General features: G+C 34.7%; 1 protein-coding gene across 1 annotated transcript; it reads right to left on the bottom strand.

Moving 5' to 3' along the window:
- Nucleotides 1-772: 772 nt before the first annotated feature.
- On the bottom strand, nucleotides 773-15,356 carry LOC107786627 (uncharacterized). The gene is made up of 17 exons (XM_016608141.2): nucleotides 15,192-15,356; nucleotides 14,983-15,083; nucleotides 13,704-13,749; nucleotides 13,443-13,612; nucleotides 13,191-13,308; nucleotides 13,010-13,092; nucleotides 9,547-9,606; nucleotides 9,061-9,318; nucleotides 7,870-7,966; nucleotides 7,497-7,547; nucleotides 7,289-7,369; nucleotides 6,525-6,596; nucleotides 5,585-5,647; nucleotides 2,485-2,637; nucleotides 1,468-1,525; nucleotides 1,328-1,380; nucleotides 773-1,239 (listed from the first exon to the last, which is right to left on the bottom strand). The coding sequence occupies exons 2-17, from the start codon at nucleotides 15,081-15,083 to the stop codon at nucleotides 1,162-1,164; spliced, it is 1,542 nt and encodes a 513-aa protein (XP_016463627.1). The 5' UTR covers nucleotides 15,192-15,356; the 3' UTR covers nucleotides 773-1,161.
- Nucleotides 15,357-23,626: the final 8,270 nt, after the last annotated feature.

Below are 23,626 nucleotides of genomic sequence, written 5' to 3'. Positions count from 1 at the left end.
CAAAGGCTAAGTCACTTAGCCTTGCAGTTGGTCCTATTCCTTATCTTTCAATCTGGACTTGTGCTGAAGACCGTAAACGCCAAACCCACAAACGTGAAAGGAGTTGCCCGCAATGTGCAGCTCAACTTAGGAGCTTGGCAGGGAAATGTGAGTTTCTTTGTCGTTCCCTGGATGTGTTTCATCTAGTACTGGAGCTGGACTATTGGGATGAAGTGAAGGCCTTCATCTGCCCATATCTCAACCAGATCTACATTTATGACCCGAGGGGTCCATGTGTTGTACCGACAGTTCAGGTGCCGCAAGTTGTTAGTCAGTTGTCCGCGATGCAAATCGTGAAAGGCTTCAAGGAAGAAGGAGCAACGGTTTTGGCAGTCGGGACAGAGACTAAGGAGGTCAAGGTGGACGAAGCCTTGACTCCATGTGAACAACAAGTCCTTAATGAGAATAAGGACTCCATACCGTGGGCGAAGCCACCTGCTATGGGTCCGTACATGGCACCTACAGAGTTGGAGGATTCAACGAAGCAACCCAAAGAATTGCTTGAGTCGGGCCTGTCAGTCCGTCACAGACTATTATCTCCTGGACTCTGTGTTATGGGTCTAGTGTTTTGACGTCTATCCTTGTAATAGCCAAACCAAGATTTGAGCAGAACTAAAATATAAGCAGCCGAACCGAGCCAGCTATCCAGGTGGTTTAGACATTGTAATACCAATGAGGTGCTTTACAAGGAGCTAAGAAAGTGATAGATAATAACATATTGTAACCAAGTAAATTGCAGAAGATAAACTACTTGGATAGAATACGAGAGATACTGTGTCAAAGAAAGGCTTGTTAGGTCCCAGAATTTCAATAAGCTTTAAGTAATTGTGTCTTAAACTGTATGAAAGAAATAGTTAATATTGGCATTAGAGTTGCAGTCGACGAGCTGAAACAAAGCTACTCCTTTCTCTTTCATTTTCGAGCAAATTATTTTCCTCTTGATCCTTTTTCTTTTCTTTCTGGTGAGCCCATCCTTCTCCTTCATTGTTCCGGGGAAGTCATTAAACCTTCAATCTCCTTTTTGGCATTTGTAAGTCCAAGATTTAGAGGCCATTTTAGGCAAATATAACTTGGATATGCAAGCCAAGAAGGATGATGATTGGAAACAGTGGAAAATGCATGTCACTCAATTTCAGAGAATGCACCGGCGTGAAATTTCTGGCACAATGACTGAGAAGCAGCTTCTATTCTTGATAGATCCTACAGCAACACAACATATTCTATTCAAGTTGATGAAAAAAGAAAATGCTTCAAAACTGATGTGACATCTTCATCAAGAGGTCTTTACCTTTCCTTCAAATGTAATTACAACAGGGCCTTCTCTTGATCTGCGATAGCCTCCTTCATATCCAAGAAAACAGGTAAGAGTTACTAACAGGAAGGAAGGGAAAAAATTGGATGGACTGCGGGGAAGAAAAAATGATTTACCTATGTAAAGATCAGGGAACTGAGCGCAAAGCTTTGACAAAGGTTGAGCAACTTCGACCTGCAATACAGAGTGACACATAATGATCAATGCAATAGGACAAAATACGAAGTATTAAAAATCCATTTGACATTATGTGATAACTGAAACTAACAGTAAATGAACTGCACCCAACTGTTCTAGAAGGTTATCCAGGGTGAAATATCCAATAAATGACACTCCATTGATGAATGAATAGATATATTGTTATCTCAAGTATCTGTAACGATGATTGCATGATAGCTGCAATACAGAGCAGGTTCCATTACATCAACTTAATCGCACTAAGATAGCAGCCCATAGATAAAGTGAAAGTTATTTGAGCATATGCATTTTTCAGTTATAGCATACCCTCCATGACTCATAGGCGGATCTAGGATTTCTAGAAATGTTATCCTTGTATGAGCGCATAAGAAACACATGGGAAAAGGATCTTAAGTTCACTGGATTGTGGTGCCTTTTTCTGCTATGACAAGTCCTTTCAATGCTTCAGTTCATTTAGTATGCTAGTTCAAATCTGTTGTAAGGGACTGAATATTATTTACCTGATTTATTAATAATCCATTTTTTTCTTCACTTTTCATTTTACAATATGGGAACTACAGATTTATACATTATTCATGAAGTCTAGTAAAACAAAAAGGAAATTTGCGTTTCAGAACTAGAACCTAGTGATAATAAAAAATTTGTCAGGTACAACATTCAAGTTCTAAGGAAAACACAAAAGACAATAGTTACCCAAACCAGGGAGAAGAGTTCCCATAAGAAAGGCGAAAGCAGGAGTCTTTTGTCCTAAAAAGAAACAGTTTGGAAGAAATGAAACTTGGAAAGGCCACTTACTAGCACATGGGGAAACAAGGGCTCAAAAATACTAATGATATAAAAGGAAATGACTTCTGTAGTTCTAAATATTACACATCAACAAGGAAACTATAAAAAGGGGCATAAAAGAATCTAAGAAAGGGTTACGTAGCACTCACATCAGAAAGAGTTGTTGCAAAGCATTTTGATACAAATGGATCCATCAATACTAGGATGCCATTAGATTTTGCCAATTCAATCAGACAATCCCATTGCCGATCCAGCTCTACAACATTTGTCGCAGTGAGAATAATCACATTATGGCACTTGATCTACAAAAGACAAAATGCACATGATAAAAAAAAATTTACTTCATAAGTATCTTAAACAATTAGGTAAGAGTGTCAGAAGGAATATGAACATAAAACAGCCCCGTGTAATTAAAAGAATGAAATTAAAGAGGGAAATCGAGGCAAAGACAAGGTAGCTTCACTGTCAGGCATCAGCTATCAGCTTTTTCCATATTTGTTAACCATATTGCCAGCTTTGCATAAGCCAAAAAAATTGTTAGTGCTATATAAGAACATCTATTTAACTCTCACAATCAGTGATCCAATTTCTTATATCATAAAGATTCTCCTCTTTTCTTTTTCTTTAATAAAATCCATCTTCTTTAGAAAAAAACTTCAAAGGCCAATAAGCAGCTTAGGGCATTCAATCAAACACTACCACTAGAAATATCTAGAACGAAAACTTGCAACAATAGCAACAATCATGCCATAATCCCTACATAAGTTGGGATCAACAATATGAAACACCCATATCCATTCGGCTCTATTTGCACCCTCGGTTAAATGAATCATCATATCCATTTAGCTATATTGAGCTCTTTTCACTCAAATATGCAATATTTTAAGATGAATTAGTTTTTCTATAAAACCAGAGGATCTCTAAACCTCACACTTATTTGTACACAAACATGCATATCTCTAAAGATGACGGACAAATACCAGAGAAAGCAAAAAATAGGAAAGATGACGATTTTTAGATGTGTGCCTATTTGGATATAATAAAGTCAGATTCAAACATAGCTGGCCAAACTTTGGCGACGAGAGGAAGAATCTATAGAACATTTATATTTTAGATAATGACTGCAGGGGCCCAATCAAAACTACGCTTGTAAGTTGCAGGTAAATAAGTCCCATGCCCCCTCCTGCTAACAGAAAAACAGAAAAGGGGAAAGTTGAAGAGTCATAGATGTGTGCCTATTCAGATGTGATAGTTTCAGAATTAAGAACATCGTTGGTTGGATATAAGTGTAATTTTTTTTTTGATAGGCAACGCGAGTAGTATTTTTTTATCAAGACAAGATGAGTAACGACAAAAAGAACTATATCAACCATACTATAAAAAATGCATTTTATATATTTGGCTGGTTCCTTAGCTTCAGTCTTCAAATATGGCTCTTTGGTATTGAGGGCAAAAGTCTACTAGTTGCTACATGCATCTAAAAAGATGATTCGACTTGTCAAATGAAGACCTCGAAAATTTCACCGCTGAAGTGATAACCCAAAATGGACAGCTCTTCTATAACACGGATCTTTTTATAGAAACAAAAAAGCATTTTCTACAAGAACAAAAAAGGTCCTGACTTTTAGCTAGATACATTCAGCCGTTTGGATCTTTTTTGTTGGATACTCTCAAATCAGTATGAATGAGAATTGATTCACTGCATGAAAAACAAATCTACTAAAACCACTGGCTTAAAAAGAATTATGAGGTTGTTGCTTGCCTTTTGCACCCTATGCCATTCTTTTGAAGTGTTTTACCACTTGATGAAAAGAATGTCTTATTTGATTTCCAAATTCTAAAAATTAAAGTACATGGGACTTGAGAAATTATTCCTAGCATGCTATTTAATAAGTAGTATCAAAGAAAAGGCCTAATTTACTGAATTTCCAAATTTGACAATAGAGCTTGGCTAGTCAATTTAGTAGATGACAATGTTAAGAAATGTACAAATAAAGCAAAATTTTCAATTTGACCATCCACTTGGACACTAGGTAGACATCTGATAGAGACATAATATGCATGTAATGACCAGAACAAAATGGAAATAAAAACGACCAGCAGATATAGAACAATCTACTTATGGTTGGAAAACTGTGTTGGTCGGATATGGGTCAAGTATCCAATACGAGTGTGGATCTAGAGGTCGGATTCGTCATCACATGAATTTTGGAATTTAGGGGTATGGATCCGAGTGCGGATATATATAGATGCTAGGATACAACTAATAATATAGCATTTATAACTATGCAACCATTAAGGGTAAAATGGAAAGTTTAAAGTTAAATTGTTCCTAAATATAGAAAGGTATCATTCTTTTTTTGGGACAAGCTAAAAAGGAAAGTTCATCACATAAATTGGGATAGAAGGAGTATATAATAGTTTTGTTAGAATTTTGATTCGAATCAATCATTATCTATTTATGCTTCTTGAGCTTCATTAATATCTAGAAAGCAAAAAGTATTTGTGGTAGAAATAACTGTCTTTAATAGCCAGAGCAAAAAGTACTGTGGTAAAAACTAAACTCTTTGTAAACGCTTAATATTTTATTCATATGGTATCTTGTAAAATAGCAAATTGTTCTAGTACTTAATGAATATACGTATGACATAAACCAAAAATCAAACCAAATATCCAATCAACCTATACTTCGTGACAATAGGTATAGTCACAGTACCCAAGTTAGATTTTGACCAAATCTGGTGCAGATCCCACACCCACATCCAAACTGTGTCGGATGGACAAGGATGCACAAAAGATTTTGAAGGATCCAAGCAACATTGTTTAGAAAGATAGACCATTCTAGGGGCTGATAGCTTCTTACTTAAAAATAGACAGTTTTCAGGGCAGTAAGCTGCATGTGAGTTTCATTAAAGCTATTTCCATAAATAAATATAAACGATATTTTTACTTGAGCCTAAACAATCCTCAAGGTGTGTGAAAAGATTTTTAAGACAACATACAAACAAAAACTCAGCAAATTAAACAAACCTTGAGTTGAAAACAATAATTAGAAACCTAAGTCTAAACGTCCTCTCTAAGTGTGATTGAAGATGTTTTAACACAATATAAAAACAAAAACTTGGCAAAATATATAATGGTTGAGAATGAAGTTGGATATTATTATTTTACACTCTAAAAGAAATAAAATGTCAAAACTACAGAAAGAACTTAAAATAACCATCATAGTTCAGATAATGGCCAACATACCAAAGGCACAGGTAGCTGTTCATGATGCAACAATTCTGTAATACCCTCGGGCAACAGCGCCATCTGGAATAGGAAAAGAAACAAGGGTTACCTTTATAAATAAGGATGTTTTTCCCTGAAAATGATAAATAAGTACGTTCTCCCTTCCACTTATTTAGTTTGTATCTTTCAGAGTCAGTTAGTTGATGGGCACACAAGATGGTGCATAATTTCAAAATCAGTTTAGTGGAACAATCTCTCTGGAACGACAAGAATTCCAGAACTGCCTTGAAGAAAAGTATCAGGGCTTGAAACTTTGGGGTCAGGATCTTTCTAGTCGCATGTAATCATAAATGGAAATGCTTCTGAAAAGGCTGATTCATCCTGTAGAAAAGTAATATCTTCAAGCTTTTCCTTACCGTTCAGATTATTACTTGCTTTGGATGTCTAATATTTCGTAATATGAGAACTATATTAAAAAACCCTTAATATTATTCAGCTAATTTGAAGGGGAGCCTTGGCGTAACTGGTAAAGTTGTTGCCATGTGACCAGGAGGTCACGGGTTCGAGTCGTGGAAACAGCCATACAGAAATGTAGGGTAAAGCTGCGTACAATAGACCCTTGTGGTCCGGCCCTTCCCGAACCCTGCGCATAGCGGGAGCTTAGTGCACCGGGTTGTCCTTTTTATTATTCAGCTAATTTACCAATCAAGATGCAGAAATGAATTCCAACGTTTCAAGAAAACATTACAATTTTGTTCATGTAAACTGGATTCCTAGCCTATCAAGGAGCTTTTTCATTTAACCTTTCAATTGACTCCTAACAGAATGGAACGAGAGATTTCTTGATACCAGTGCAATAGAAGGTAACTGAAGCAACAAACTCAAAAAGCACAGGTAAGATAGTAACAACACTGTGCCATTCTTGCCCACGATATTGCATTTAAAGAAAAGCTCTGACCTCGTTCTTGTCACCGGAACATTTTTCACCTATAAGGTGCCTCAGATGTTCTTCAAATTCTTCATCAGGAGCCTGAAAAAGAAAGTAATGGAAAGATTTGAGACACTGATATATCAGTAAAAAGCGAAATATCAAATAACATTTCTGAAAGAGTGTTTCATAAATATCACGGACTCTGGAAAAACTGTTGTATCTTTCGGACATGCAGAATGACACAAGGATTGTAAAATAAAGTACTCGTGAACATTTAATTATTTAAAGCATTATAGTCGTATTAACATATCTAAAGCTACACGTAAAAACCATATTCACATTTATAAACACATAATCATAGACATCTATGCATCAAATACATTTACCAATAATGTATCTAGGTGACTTTACCATGGTAATTTAAAATTAGATGTTTGATCATCCTTCTCTTATTATTTTTTTTTCTTCATTTCTAATAAGACCTGTACCTTCATTTAAACTTTTAACTTGACTAAACCATCCATCCCAGTAGAAAAGAAAATAAAAGCAAAGAATTACCCCTTCAGATGTGTTCTCTCACAGAGATACAACAGACACCAATGAGGGAATTTTTTTTTGAAAAGCAGCCAACAGCATACCACACATGGCACATCAAGTTTGCAACATATGCAACATCAGCCAGACATGTAAATCATTTAAAAGTTTCCATGTTACAAAGTTAAATCATTCAGAAGCAATTTCTCAGGCTTAGTCATGGATTAAAAGCATGCAGAAGGATCGATATTATGTACCATGCGAACACCAAAGGCTTTTGCTACTCCCGCTACAGTAACATCTGAATGCAACGGACCTATCCCACCAAATATAAGTACCTGTTGGAAGATAACAATTTTAAAAACCTATGCTCAGAGCTGATAGTATTTCCTCACAGACAATTACAGACATACAAAGCTAATTGCAGACCAGTCTATGATATAATCCATACTGACAAATGCTTACCATATCATCTGTGGACTTCCGTCTCTCTACTTCCTCGGCTACAGAATCTATCTGAAATTGAGAAGGACAAGATTAAAAATGGAGACTAGAAATTTAAAAAGGTTTAAGGTTTCCCAATTATCAAGGTGGAAAATAGAGGAAAAAACTGGCGTGCTTCAGGAAAGCAATTACAATTGACTGTTATAGCTAATAATTGGCTTGGAATGATAATGAATCTTTTCCAATCACTAGGGAGATATTCAGGTTAAGCTATCCATTTTATCCCTAAGCTTATTAGAGAATTCGAGGATTTTATTTCTACCTTTGAAGTCTTTTTAACTGTGTGCACAGTTCAAGCAAACATTGCAAAAACTCCCAATAACATATTACTTACATCATTTCGAGTGACAGCAACTCGCGATACTGCCCAACCAATAGAATGGAGCTTTTTACACAACATAGACCCCAATTTGTCCTCTACAGTGCCAAACCTGAGCTATGGAACCAAGAGAAAAATATCTGATAAGCAAGCAGATGTAAAGAGCACAGAATATTAGATTTTAGGTTCAGAGCGAATATATATTCACTTGTCTCTAGCCTGTTAGCTCTCTGCCTCAAATGGCTGAGTTTAATGTAGAGCAAACTGATAAGATAGACTATATTTTGCAATACACAAATCCGCATAGTAAACTTTTCTAATTGACATAGTTTACCAATCAAACGAAAAATGTAAACGTCTACTTTGACAAATGCACAGAAATTTAACGGTGTCCCCTTATGTCCATCCGGCTACCAAAAGAGCAAGTCAAAATGTGTTAATGACACACATCAACTAGAATCCAAGACCATGCTCTGCCCCTCATCAAGTCACTGTCTTTTGACTAACAACAACAACAACAACAACCCAGTAAAATCCCAAAAGTAAGGGGTCTGGGGAGGGAAGTGTGTACGCAGACCTTACCCCTACCCCATAGAGTAGAGGGGCTGTTTCCGATAGACCAAATGCCAACGCCGTTTACATGCCTATGAAAAAATATTATATCCATTTAACCAGATAAAGAATAGAAAATTCAAATGAAATCTTGTAATATAAAATGCCAACGTCGTTTACACTTCAAAATAAGATTGTTTCATTCCTTCTGGATTATAGACTCGAGTTCAATTTAGAGGGAAATTTCCATTGAAGTAGAGGATAACTTGTTTCCGAAAATCAGCTGAGATAGCTGGGTTAGGGAGAAACTATGTGCTTGCAGAAATTTGATTCACTTGCAGGAAATCCAGTTACCCAAGAGATTAAATGTGTTTAGGAACAACTAAAGTACATTCAGGTTCAACAATTTATAACTTTTAAAAAATACTCTTAGGTTCAACAATAGCTGATCATAAAAGAACCAACAACTAGAACATGAAGTCCAAACAGATCAATTGAAAATTCAAAAGAACAAACACTAAAGGACAATATAAGTGATAAAGATTTGGCAGAAATCCAACAAAAATTACATATAACGAGAAGAAGCCACTTAGAAGAGCATGTCAACATGATAAAAGGATCATCAAATACAAATGTCAAGCAACAATAACTTACAAAATTTCATCCCCCACAGAAATAATCGAGGCAGTAAGCATGCTACCGGAATTCAAATTCTCCATTTTCCCTCCATTGCTAATAGAAGATAACTTCCCACACACCGAAGAAGGGTTCTTCTTTACCCTTCCAGCTCTTTCCAACCTTCCATCAGCGAGTAAATAGGCAGGTTTAAACTTCTCTTCACTATTGTCCGAGTTCCTGATGCACAAAAGTGCATTACGAACAGTGTCATGAATGCTCCCTATTGAGGTATACCTACAAGAGCAGTAAAATAAATAGATGGTCAAATCAATGAGAATATACATCTGGACAAAGTATAATTCATGAGTGTTAAGTAGCACAAATCAGATCAGCAATATAAGAGATACTATCATACTAGTATAAATCTCAAAAATAAAACAGAAAGATTAAGATTTCATATGTTTCATGTAATTGCAGGATGATGAATCTAATAAATTTTGCAGTAACACAACAGAAAATTACCCCTGATCATAAAGACTGCAGTACTGAACCTTGCACACCAATAGGAACGCCCATACATCTCTGCCGCATCAAATTTTGCAGGTTAGTAATTTTAATTCATCCAATAGGAGAAATAAACAGTAAAGTGGATGATCAAAGTCATAAAAAATACACAAAATCATGGCAGATCAAATCAAAGAAAATTTGCCAAATGAACATCTTCCATTGAAAAGGGCATGCAAAACCCTGAACAAAGGTAAAATCAGTGATGCAGCCAATTCAACAAGGGTAAGTATTGAAAGAAAATGTAAACCACACGAGTCATGATTAATAGTTTTTTTTGGAAATGAGATAATGACTAAGAGTTTGGTCATCACTATCTTTAGCTGGATTACGTTGGATTCCAGACCTTTAGGTTATTCCAAAGGTTAAACTTTTTTGGATTGTTTGTTTCAATACTTCTGAACATTCTTTCTTGGTTCCAGGGAAGAAGTGCATACATAATAATCCCATTTAATGCTCCAAAACGATAGTAAAAAAACATTCAATCCTGCATTGACATATTGAATCAATTAAATACAATGGAAAATTACACATTCAGTACTTGCCATGACCAACAACTGACGTAATGTTTATCTTCAAGCCATAATTTGTTCGAGTATATTAATTCGAGCCATAATTCTAATGAAGTGTAAAGTTTTGTACTCCTTGATTTCCTAGGCCTTACATCAAACTTTAAATCCACCCAGAGAACTGCCAATTCCGAAAGATAAGTCCAGTATCTTTATAGTAGTGCTAAGGCTACCCCACTTTTTCTCTCTCCACCTACCCACTTCAGCACTACCACAACTCCTAATTCCATTCAAGCAGTTATTATCCCAGACAACCACTAGCACACCCTTTTTTCTATACAGTACCATGAGAGAACAAGAGAAGAGACTTATTTATAGGTAATACACATAATATTTGTCCAAATGTGGGACAATATTTAACAAATGAAATTAACACTTTTAACATTCTAACACTACAACTTAATATTCTAACACACTCTCTCAAACTCAAGGTGAGGAAACCTACTTGAGTTTGCTTTTCTTAAACTACTGAAAAGTAAACAGCCACAGAGTAACTTGAAAGTTCTCTCACCGGGATCTTATCAAAAACATTCTACGTTCCGCTCATCAGATTGTTGCTGGAGAATTAGTAGAGAAATGATCAGGAAAATGGAGAAATAGTGAATGAAAGAATGGCCAAGAGACTCAGACACGGAAGGGATAGCCTAGTGCAAGAAACCCTCTACCTCCAACTAGGTAGGTTGGAGGTTTGGGGGATTGGGTTTACTATATCAAGAAAAAGAGATGCTGAAATACTCGTGGAAAAAAAGTTGTGCCATAAGTTGCTCGGACAAGGGTGCGGGTGTCCAACAAGGGTACGGATCTAGAGGTCGGATCCTTCGAGATGTAATTTTTAAGATTCGGGGCTACGGATCCTAGTATGAAGACGGTGCGGGGATCCGGCTAAAAATAGTTCAAAAAAATAAAAATATCTCTAAATTATGAGAAATTTTGTGGAATACTTACGCATAGCTTGTAAAGTGTGAATTTATTTTTATTCTCAAGTTGTAGATAAGTAAAGGATTAATTTCCTAGATAAGGTATGCTATTTTCTTCAAATTTACCCTAGTTTTGGTTCTGATTTCTGGAATTAAATTGTATCTCATCTCGAATTCTCCCGTTCGTCGTGGTCAAAGTACCCAAAATTGTTTGACCAGATCCAGTACGGATCTCATACCCACACTCATACCAGTGTCGTGTCGACACGGGTACGGCACCTAAACTGCCGCATCGGAGCAACTTAGGTGCCACCAGAATGATTATTGTAACAAGGGTATGCTGCCAGAATGATCACCGGAACAAGGGTGATGTTGCAAAATTCAACAACATCAAAAATAGACATGTTGTCTCTTGAACGACCACCGGAACAGTAACAGTACTGCAGGAACAGTCATATGAAAGGTCAAGAATAGTACAGCTGTGAGTAAAACACTTCGAAAGGGCAAGTGGCGCGCGGTCACGCTCAGATAAATGGAAGCTATTTAAGACACTGCCAGGATCGTAGATATTCTGCTACCAGAAAATAAGAATTAAAGAACAAAAAGAAAAGATGTATCTATAACTCCATAACACACCATTTATAGGTGTCAAACAGATACACGCACGATATCTAACGTAACAACCTAACATTTCTAAATTTCTAACCAAATCACTTAAATACTAGCAAATACAAGATTCCAATAGGAGAGGTCTCGTTAACTCTTTCAACTCCACCTTCTCCCTCAATTGAAAGTAACTTTTTTTAACAGGAAGGGAGAGCAAGAACCTAATGCTAGCCCTTCACTTTGTCATAAGTGCAATTCGCCTATAAGGAAAATGAAGCATGCTATGAAGCCTTGACATTGGGTTGGCTTGGATTCAGAGTTATGATAACTAGTTGCTTGCTTGGAAACATAAACAATAGTATTATGCTTGTCACTGTTGGATTTTTATCAATTAATATCCTACTAGTCTGTTAAGCTCCTTGCCATAAAATAACACCAAACAAAGACCAAAACCAGCCCCTGGTATTATAAGAGGGTTTTCCTTTTGTAGGTAAGAAGCAACATGCTTGATAATCAATAAACTCTTCCTCCTTTTTCTTCCTTATCTCTTCGGCCTGCTGTCTTTCTTGGGCCTTTTTCTTCATGTATTTCACCAGAAAAGCAGTTCTTTTGTGCATCAATGCATCAAAAGTGCTATCTTTAACACTTAAGTACATAATTGTTCTTCTGAAGTTTGAGGCAACCAACTTTTAAAAGAAATAGTTCAAGTCAACCATTGTCTACTTTTAAACTATTCTTGTGAACTCCATTTGGGTTAATTGATTTAAAATCCTTTTCTGTAGATACAATAATTGCTTTCTTATACTCCTTGAAAAATTAAGCTTTAATCTCAATCCGACTGTCAATGGACTTGAAAGCTAGTGTTTGCACTTCAAATCCTCCAATTCTAGGGCTACTAATACTTCTGACAGTATTTCCGTGAAAAAATCATGAAGCTCACATGAATGTCAATATCGACAGTATATTAATATTAAGCTGTAAGAGCTTTTTCGTAGTCATCTCTTCTCAGATGAAAATGGTAAGGTGTGATGATAATTAATATCCTATTTGGATTCATATTTTAAAGTCTAAAAGAATAAGATTGAGAACTAGTTAAATTTTCTTTCTACTTCCATTTTTATCTGCATTGGTGAAGTTAAAGATTATTTACTTTCATCAGGTGAAGAATCCTAGTTCGTTGATCGCTCAGTACAGTTTTCAATATGCTAATAAATAAAAAGAACTTTTCAGCAGTATCACATGCTTAATTTATAATACATCTTGATGAACCATCAATTTTACTAACTTATCTTGCAAGTGTATGGAGTTGTATATAAGGTGTAGTCAAACCTGTATGACCAGTCCAAAATTGGATTCACCCTCATGAAAGGTGGCCACCCAGGGGAGCTAGGTGAGAATTGCTCTTGACCTACCTGAAACATACGTTCCATAAGCAGTGGTCAGCCACATATCATACTGGTCTACATTTAAAAAATCATTGACTAGTTGGAATAGTTAACTAAATATTTACTGCAGTAGGATCTCCGATTCGGACACCAAGAAAAATAGCTCGAATTGGATTCGCCTTTAGCAGAGCCTCCAGACCTGATTTAAAATCGAGTCTAATAATATCCATTTGAATGTTGTAACTGCAAGAGAAGTGTGATCAAGCCAAATAATTAATAAAGGAAATGACATCATCTACAGCGACACCATTGTACCATCTTATATATATGGAATTTGGTAGGGAAAGGGGGTCGAGGTAAACTATCATCTCACTTACGTTGCTGCAGCTTCATAGGTAAATGAGTTGATTTCAGGGAAAGCAGATGGGCTCTCAAAATATATTGTTCGTATCGGGAATGTTTTTCCACCATCAGCTGCATCTCCTCTTAAATTATTTTCTTCAGCTTCATGCAGAAAACAGCCTGCCCTTAGCAGGTGAAGCAAAACCTGAATCACAAAAATTCACATATTTGGTCAGAACTTTTATGAAAAATGAACTATTTAGACCTCAACACCAAGAAACATGTAAAGAACTTACAGTAGAATCTTTCCCTCCATTAAAGCTTAACGCGACCTCTTGTACACTGTTCAGTGGGGGACATAAGCAATATCAAAACGAGAAAAGCTGAGAAATGCTTAGCCAACTTCATCTTAAAACGGAAAGAGTAATAGTGATAGCTCTCGGATCAAATCATGTTCCTAAGATGCAAGTCATGCTGTTTAATTTACACACTGTCTTAAGCCTTTGGAGAGAGAAAAAAAGGACATCTTTCTCTAAAATACAAACTATACCATTTTCCAAAAGTCCAATTAACATAAATAGTATTGTTTCAATCACTATTGAATTTTATGCGACACTTTTATACTTTTTTCAATCGAGGAATTAGTTTCACAAGTTCTCTGCTGAACCTAGATATAATAACTCATTCAAATTATCTCCCCTTAATATCCAAGAAATTTCAGCTAGGTCAACACAACAAGGATAGAGGGAGTATAGCTTATGCATGTAGACTTGCAGTTGCTTTCTTCTCATCTGCCTAGGTGGGTAAAGTTACTCCTACTATATTGGTAAAAGGATGCATAGGCGGAGCTAGAATTTCAACGTTATGGGATCTGGATTTTAGAACAACAACTTTAAGTACTAATAAATGGGTACTAAACCTTATATTCGTATATATTTAATGAATTTCTTAACACAAATACACTGTTTGGACAAAAGCTACTGGGTTCAACCGAACCCGTATCAAGCTTCTAACTCCACCCTTGAGAGGATACAGGTACCCAGTGGAATAGCCGAGATAAGCGTAATGGTCACAGTTATAAATTCAAAGAAAAAAATAAAGGTGAAGTATAACTCACTAATAATTCAATAACTTCAAATAAAAAGTGAAATCTTGTGCATTTATTGCTCAGCAGCATACTATAAGGTAACAACAGAATAATATGCTCTGATATCACAATGCTGTGAACTTGAAAATAAAGTATTACTCTATATGTTATACTCCCAAGTCCCGTCCAGTTGCAAATAATCCCTCTATCTCAATTTACGTGTCATTCTTTCCTTTTTAGTCGGTTCTAAAAAGAATATCATTTTTTCTACATTCAAAAACAATTTAACTTTAAAAGCTTCCCTTTTACACTTAATGTTATCAATTATAATCACACAAACTACAAGTTTCAAAAGTCTTCCATTTCTTGGTGCTTAGTCAAACTGGGCCGCATAAATTGGGACAGAGAGAGTAACATTGATTCTTTAAAATTGCACAAACTTAGAGCAGATCAATAAAGTTGACTCCATAAAAGATTTTGAAACTTACGAGTAAAGAGCCAGTGCTCTTTTAATAACATAAATGGCGTTATTATACTTAGTCTTCAATCTTCCATCATCACATTCTCTAATTGCTTTATCGATCTCCATCTACACAAATTTGAAGAAATTTCCATAAATCATTTCCAATAATTAAACATGAAAACCTAGATTTAGATTAAGAAATAAGAATTTTGAAGGGTTTAAGAGAGAACTTACCTTGGGGTTGAACGGCTCAAACAGAAAGAAATGCGAAGGAGATTGAGAGGAATTCAGAGAATTGGCTATAAGAGAACGCGCTCCACAGATTATATATATCTGTTTCTTTCTTTGTTTCTTTCTTTCTTTCTTTCTTTCTTGTGTGGAAAAAACAATTATGACTAAAGTTTTCTAATAAAAAGACAAAGAAGATAAGAATTAAAATGGGTTTTGCTTTGCTTTTAAATGCATATAGTTTACGTTTCTTTTTGAGGGGTACAAGAAAGATGAATGAATAAACTGAATTTCTACCCATGTTCCACATTGTAACGGTCAAGGTCACAATTCAAAGTACTTCTATCTATTTCCTATTAAGTATATTTATTTTGGTGTCTAATTAATCCGGATTTGGATCGGAATTTGGATCATAAATCTTATTTGAAGGTAAATTGTTTTTTTGTCAAAGGCTATTTTAAACCGTTGGTAAGTTAAGAATCTGAGAGATACGGATATGTTTAGCCATAGATTTTGTTAAAATAAACTTGTATTTTATTTGGCAAACGCATGTTTAGCCATAGATTTTACCTACATTTTGGCCAAATTCCAAATTTTAAATCCCAAAATCAGCTCAATAGTTGGTTTTGGGCAAAAATATCACTATTATATTTTTTAAAAATTGTCCCAAACTTTTGTATTTTATAAAAGAGCCCATCATTTATTATTTTGTAACGATGTTGTTTCGTCTTCTTAGTCATCTGATAGTGTATCATGTAGTTCATTATAAAAATAATAATTTTGTATCAAATTTATTTATGTTCAGGACTATGGTTTGCGATAATATAATAAATATTATTGATAATGGTATTGTTGGGTATTTATAATAGTTTTTAAAAATTATGGGTATAAGTCATGTTTCATATTTTTCCAAATCAAACTTCACCCAAAACAGATGTCCAAACACATTTTCATCTTCAAACCAAGCTTCACCCAAATCAAATTTTTCAGAATAAATTTGGGAATCTATGGCCAAACGCTAGCTTAGAAGTCAGTTTGGTATGATGAATAAGTAAAAATAATTCTGGGATAAAATAATAACGGAATAACTTATATCTCAGAGGATGAAACAGTAATTCATGGTTAATTGACAATTCCATGATTAATATAATATATCAAACAGTCAATAAAAAATAATATTAGTATAACTAATCTGTACGTAACTAATTACACCAACCCTTACTATTTGAGCATAACCATTGGTAATACAATTCAAAGTACTCTTATGCACCTATTCTTTTATCACATTGAATAGTCTTAATTTGTTGCTTTCTTCTTCTTCTCTTTTAAAGTTAGGACTATGAATATTAAGCATGGGATGAAAGTTGGAACTATGACTTTTATTAATAAAATTATGAAGATTCAACGTAAATGTTTAATATTCGTGCGAATTATTTATGTTGTGACACTTCTGGTCAACCAAAACTATTGAAATGTTCTAGTTTTGCGAGATGTCAATGTCTATAATGCGTTTTTATTTTCTAGTTGGTATTGCCGCTCTCATAGTCATTACTTAGTACGTTTAGCTTCTTTTTTTAAAATTAAGAGGCTCTTTTAAAAGTGTTTTTAATTACTTATTAGTTTTTGAGAATGAGAATGAGAATTTCTATGGTCTTTAATAATATTATCCTCTACTTTGTTTTAAAAAAAATACAGACTTATTTACATTGACTAGAAAATTGATGATAGAAATCCAACAATGGTAAAGAAAATTATTCTTCAAAATACATAATGACTATTTGAAAGTTGTAAAAGCAACACATTTTAGGATAATTTACTTAGATCCTAGTACATTAGAAAAACAAAATGACTTTCAACTCTAATTTGAAACATGTCTTTTTTGACGACAATTCAAACTAATATTTCGGTATACAAGTCAATTGTTAAAAGCAATATTGTCATTTCTATCATTAGCCAATACTTATTGTATCCTGAAATTTTAAATTAAAAATTTTAACTTCAGGATATTTTTGTCCTGAAAAGTTGAACTTGAAAACTAAAATTCAGGATGCACTGGCTAATTCCTAAATAACAACCTTTTAGAGTGCTACTTGGTATCATTTCTATCAATAAAATGAAGTTTTCATTTCAACTCTATTGATTTACCCAAAACCATAAGAAAGAGGTTTGAGATAACATTTTTTTTTTACTTTAACTTGATATACTTGAAGTGAAACGCTCACCCATTTAAAAAATAGTTAGGAGTAATATTTATGTGGTGTTGTTCCATATTTTATTTTATTACTTTCATTCAAAGAGGAAAGTAGGCAAAGTTGGTCCGATGCCAAAGTAGGGAGCTTGGTCAAAGTATGCAAAAATTCCACACCTTGAACTTTTGCTTATAAGTGAAGGCTTTTTATAATTCTAGTTTATAACCTATTTGGCCAGACGCTTCTATGCCAAAAGAGTTTTTTGTTTTAAAAAACAATACTTACGTTTGAGAGTTGAGTTATTTGGTCAGCTTTTAGTACGAGAAGTTATTCTTTAAAAGCAAAACAAAACAAAAAACAATATTTCCTTAGAAGTACTTTTGGAATTTTTGCAAAGCATAAATTGCTGCTATAATATTGATAAAATTATATTTTTAAATTATTAATTAGAAAAGCACTTATAACAAAAAATATTTTTAAAAATAAACAAATTTTAAACGCTTGGCAAAATAGACTTTTAGTTTTGCTAAACAGAGGAAGGTTTAAACAACTAATATCCTAAATTTATATGCTGAAATATTATTTTATAAGCTTTTTGAAGCATAATTAAATTGCATAATGTAGCATGTGTCGTTTACAATTATGTAATTCCCAGTAGCTTTTAAATTGGACTGAGTTATGAAGAACCCATATGGAACGGTTCGAAGGAAATATAGACCGCAGCACCAATTAATGCTCAGGTGCCGCGCCATGCAGTGCAGTGAGTGGGGACCACTAAGGCGTGTTTTCGACACCATGGCACTGCACTGCATCGAGGCACTATGTAAGGTGGCGGAGGCTGAGGCATATTTTTAGTGCGATGGTGCTGCGTAGCGCCTAACTAGGTGCCAAAACTAGCGTGATGGCCAAGCACCTAGCTCAATGATTGCATAGAAAGTATATGTAAACATTTTAGACGACAAGGATATAAAAGATACATTATTCTCGGACCTAGTTGAGATCTTTTGAGAAGGATTTGGACTTAGGCACTTCAAGATACTTTAAAGTGAGAAATTCTTGACAATTTAAGTAATTTGTGAGTGTTTACTCATGTCCCTAAATCGAAATATGTGACAAATATTCAAATTTTAAAAATCAATCACATGATAGTTATGTTCTTAAAACTAAACGATGGAAATAACACTTGAAATGAAATATTATAAATTTTTAAACGTATGTTTGATGCTAAAGGCAAGAACTGTCAATTGGGTGAGGATTTCATCATTGTTTCTAGTGATGCATGCAAGTGCTATTTGGTTTAAATGATGTATTTCAATAGTATCTAGGCTTAGCTAAATGTGGGGGGGGGGGGGAGGGGGGGTTTACTTGATTCGATATAAAATGAGATTTATGACCATATAAAATTCTAAATACATGATTTATGATTTGATTAATGTTATAAATATATGTTGAGGGGCATGTGAGCCAAGGTTTATGAAGTAGAGATTGTTAAGGCGTATATGTGTCAAAAATTGATAAATTTTTATTATAACAATATTTTGGGAGTTAGTAAAAATGATCGAGGACAATATTCATGAGTCCGGAACTAAAATATGGTTCTTTTGAACTCAAAGAACCAAAATATGTGGGGAAAAAAATGGGGGACCATAATATGTATAGCGCGGTGAAATACCGCGCTTTATTTGAACTTAAATGGGTGGGAAGGTATAGCGCCCTTATCTACCGTGCTATAGTATAGCGCAGTAAATAAGGGTGCTATACATAAATAAATGGGCCCTTCTCCTTCCTCACCGCCAAAACCAGAACCCTCTCCCCATTAAAAAACCCAAAAGACCAGCGCCCCCCACCGGTCCCACAAAAAGTATAGATTCTCGGTCTCACATCGTATCTAAGGCGTTATCTCGTAGTGGGTTGCTCGTTTCGGCTCCAAATCACCAAATCTTCAACTTTACAAAAAATTAAAATCGAGGTATTCCGACTTAGTTTTTGTTAAAACTCATGTATAAAAAATACATATTAGTTATTTTTACTGTGTTCTATGTTATTTTGTGATTGTTTTGCAATTTAATTAATTTTTTATTTTTTATTATTAGTGTGATAAAAAAATTAATAAAATAGAGAAATTGTTATTAGTTGTTTAAAAAACATTAATTATTTAATTTTTACTTTGTTATATATTTTTCGTGATTGTTTTGTGATTAAATTAATTTGTTGTTTTTATCCGATTTAGATTAGTTATTTGCTAAAAGATTAGTAAAATAGATAAATTATTATTTTAGGAATAATTAATCTTATTTAGATGTTATTGTTGTACATATATGAATATGTGACTTTAGTTCCCTGTAGTAGTATGTTGTGCCCGTAATTTTAATGTAGTGGTCGTATTTGTAATGCAGTGCCTTTTAGCGTAGTAAAATGTAGTGCCATTTAGCGTAGTATCTTTGTAGTTATTGAAATTAATTATTTAATTATCTGTTAAACCCAAAAATATCTGAAAAAAGTTGATAGTTCAAACACAAACTCTCTCGAATTTTAGTTCAAACACAAACCCAAAAATATCTGTTAACAATATTTGTCAAACTAAGTATTGTAATATGAATATTTAATAATTAAATCTTGTATATTTATGAAAATTAATTATTTAATTTTATTATAGTAAAAAATAGGTGAGTAACAAATAAACATATAAAATAATAAACTAACATATAAAATAAGAAATAAATATAAAATAATAAACTAACATATAAAATAAGAAATAAACATATTAAATAATAAATTAACATATAAAATAATAAAGTAACATATAAAATAATAAACTAACATATAAAATATAAAATTATAATATAGAAAATGTATCAACCTAATTAACAATATAGTAAAAATATCGAATAAATTTTAATATTAAAGATATTACAATATATTTAAAGATGTTAAGCAATTAAAAAGAAAAATACTTTAATTAATATTGTTCAATGTACAGTAATCGTCATGGAGGTTCCGCATGTGCATCCCGGACCTGCATCATTAGAGCTACTATTGCTACAGGCCGAGTATAGGTCTTCATACATATGGTGGGACAGTGTTTGGCCCAGACATTCCGTGCTAGACGGGTAGACGATATGTAGGACTTTCTTAGGGCCCACCCACTCCATCCATGTATAGTTAGACGCCTTCAGGATACGGGTTTCTATAGGATCATAGAGATCGGTCGATTGCAGTTGGACTGATCATTGGTCACGAGTTTGATAAAGCGGTGGTGACCGGAGACGCACACGTTTCATTTACCCATTGGCGAGGCTACTGTCACGCTTCAGGACGTGGAGGTTCTGTATGGGTTGTCGGTTGATGGACATCATGTAGCTTACCCGCATGCTCTCAGAGAATATACGGGATTGCAGTACCTGGAGATGTTGCAGCGGCTCACCCGTTTCCAACCAGCGGAAGAGGCTACATTGAGTAGGGCCAGTCGTTTGTAGTTGACGCCCGTCCGGATGCATCTGGAGGCGATGGATGCGGACATTACAAATGATACACCAGATCTTCAAATCGACCGGTACACGAGATTGTTGATGATGCTTATGTTTGGTAGGGTATTGTTCCCGAACACTTCGGGAAACCTAGTCAACTTGAAATTTCTTCATCATCTTGAGCGGCTAGATGATTTACCTGGTTACAGCTGGGGTGAAACTATTCTAGGTTACTTGTATAGGCAGATGCGTCGTGCGAGCATGGGCACCCAGTGAGACGTTGCCGGATTTTTGCCGCTGTTGCAGGTGAAAACATAGTCAATTATTTTCATGATTATAACATACATAGTAAAAATATACCTTAAATTTTATGTTCACATTGTATATTAGGTTTGGGCCTGGGAGCAGTTCCTGCAGTTGCAGCCACCTCTACCACCCATCGCTCCGGATGCACCACCTCCACCGTTTCTCCCTTTAGCTAGGAGGTGGGTTGATAGGCGAGGCTACGGGCGCGAGGTCGAGGCTCGACATAATCTCCCCTATTTTAGGGATTTGTTGCATTTGTTGGAGGGCACGCAGGTACATGTATACTTAAGTTTACTTGCCCTAACTTTATATGTGTTGTGTTTACTCACGATTCCTATTTTTACTTAATAGTTCATATGGAGGCCATACAACGACGAGCTAATAGCTGGTTTGCCCAATTATTGCTCGAGCGGCTGACTTATGTGGAGCTCTTTTGTCTCATTGGTGTGTCTCGATATTGTCGAGCATCATCCCACCAAGTGAGTCCTTCGCCAGTTTGGTCGACCGCAACTTGTACCTATTCCGCCCGCTTGTCTTAGGACACAATACCAGCGGAATGATCGTTCTAGGGTTGACCAGACATACGTGACCTGGCTAGAGGTGCAGATTGAGATTTGGGACCGTCGGCATGACCTGATTCCGCCACCCCTCCACCTGAGCGTACGGATGATGAGCATGAGTATATGGGTTGGTACCGCAACGTTACCCAGCTTTTCGTCGGGAATCTCGTTCATCACACCGGTGGTCGGTACATTCCATATGTCACACCCCTTTTTTTTACCCGCAAAATAATATTGTAGGGATTAAAGAGTTTTTTCAATTAAAGTGCGAAATTGAGTAGGGATTATTTTATTTACAGAGTCGCCACTTGAAATTGATTTTTGTTGGTGTTCCAAGTCACCTTTTATTTGAATCCCTAATCAAAGGAAGATTTGACTCTATTATTATTGGTCTGTGAAAATAAAGTCCGGGTAAGGAATTCTGTTAACCGGGGAGAAGGTGTAAGGCATTCCCCGAATCCGTGGTTCTAGCACGGTCGCTTTTATTGACTAAAATTTGGCTTGAATTATTTTTGGATAAAGTGTGTATTATTTGCCTTAAGTTACTATTGTCTAGTACCGCTTAATAATTAATAATTTTGGCCTAGGAGGCGTGCAAGCACACAAGGTCCTTATTTGATTATATGTATTAAAAACAAAGAACGTGTCGGTACACATGGTTTAAATACAATTAATATTGAAGAGTCAAGGAGCGGGAATGCACACATGACTATTTTATTAAAAAAAATAATAATAATAACGACCAAGGACCGTGTATGAATACATGGTCTACATCTCAAACGTGCCTAAAATTGCCTATCGCTTAAATTAATTAAAAAGCGCTTCTTTTTTATATTTATTACTTGTTCGACTGAAAAAATATAATATTATTATTAAAATAATTTTCACTAATGCAAGACTTTAAACCCAGGTAAACTTATGTTAAACTTTTATGGTATTGGGCCACTTATTTTATTTAACAATTTTTTTTTATTGGTTTTAAAGAAAATGTCCATCTTACTTTCTATTGTCATCGGGCCTATAAATTTTAGCTTATTTGGCCCATGTTGCTTAAGAGCCTCGATGACCGAGACAACACAAAATAACAAGTATTCTTCTAAGCCCAAATTGCTTCTTACATTGATGTCCAAACTAATTTTTTTTTTTTTTCATAAAAGAAACTTACATGCTAATTATTATCTTTTATCTTCTTAACCAACTTATTTCTTAAAGACTAACATAATATTTCTACTCATCTACACCAACATGGCACTAATCAAACTACACTCATTAACAACATAAAAATCATGACTAAATATAAAAACTACAAAAAACGGTAATACTTCAATGCTAAAGAGAAGAACTATATTAAGCATAACATTATGTTGACTATAATTTAAAGTTAGAAGTCTTTCTTAGATAATTATACATGAACCATGAAAGTAACTCACGAAAAAGAGCCCAAACTAAACAAACATGGTTAAAAGTGGGGTCTTTATCTTTTCCTTAAACTAAGTAATCTTAACAGAATGCAATTTCAATCACATATATAAAGAAGAAAACGATAATTTAACTAATCTTTAACAGATTTACATGATGATAATACTAATATAACATTCATCTTGAAACAAAATCAGATCCAATATATTCCATCAATCAAACCGGGATCAAATCCTTCTTATTATCATCAGAAATCTGCAATATAAGAATTTGAAAGTTACCTGGTTTGTAGAATAATAAAATACAGCAGTGCAGCAACAAAAAACTCAGCAGCAAATATAGTAGAAACAGCAGCAAGTCAAGTGTTAAGACAACCCAGAAAACTCAACAAAGATGCTTGAAACTAGTAGCTATCAACTTCACAAATTGCCTAAGGGATCTTTCTATTTTTCTCGAGGTTTTTGCACTCAAATAATCCTCACAAAACTCTGAAATTTCAG

The sequence above is a fragment of the Nicotiana tabacum genome, chromosome 2 (assembly GCF_000715075.1).
Source record: "Nicotiana tabacum cultivar K326 chromosome 2, ASM71507v2, whole genome shotgun sequence".
NCBI lineage: Eukaryota > Viridiplantae > Streptophyta > Magnoliopsida > Solanales > Solanaceae > Nicotiana > Nicotiana tabacum.
Note: the sequence above shows the minus strand (reverse complement) of the source record. Positions and strands in the feature narration are given on the sequence as shown.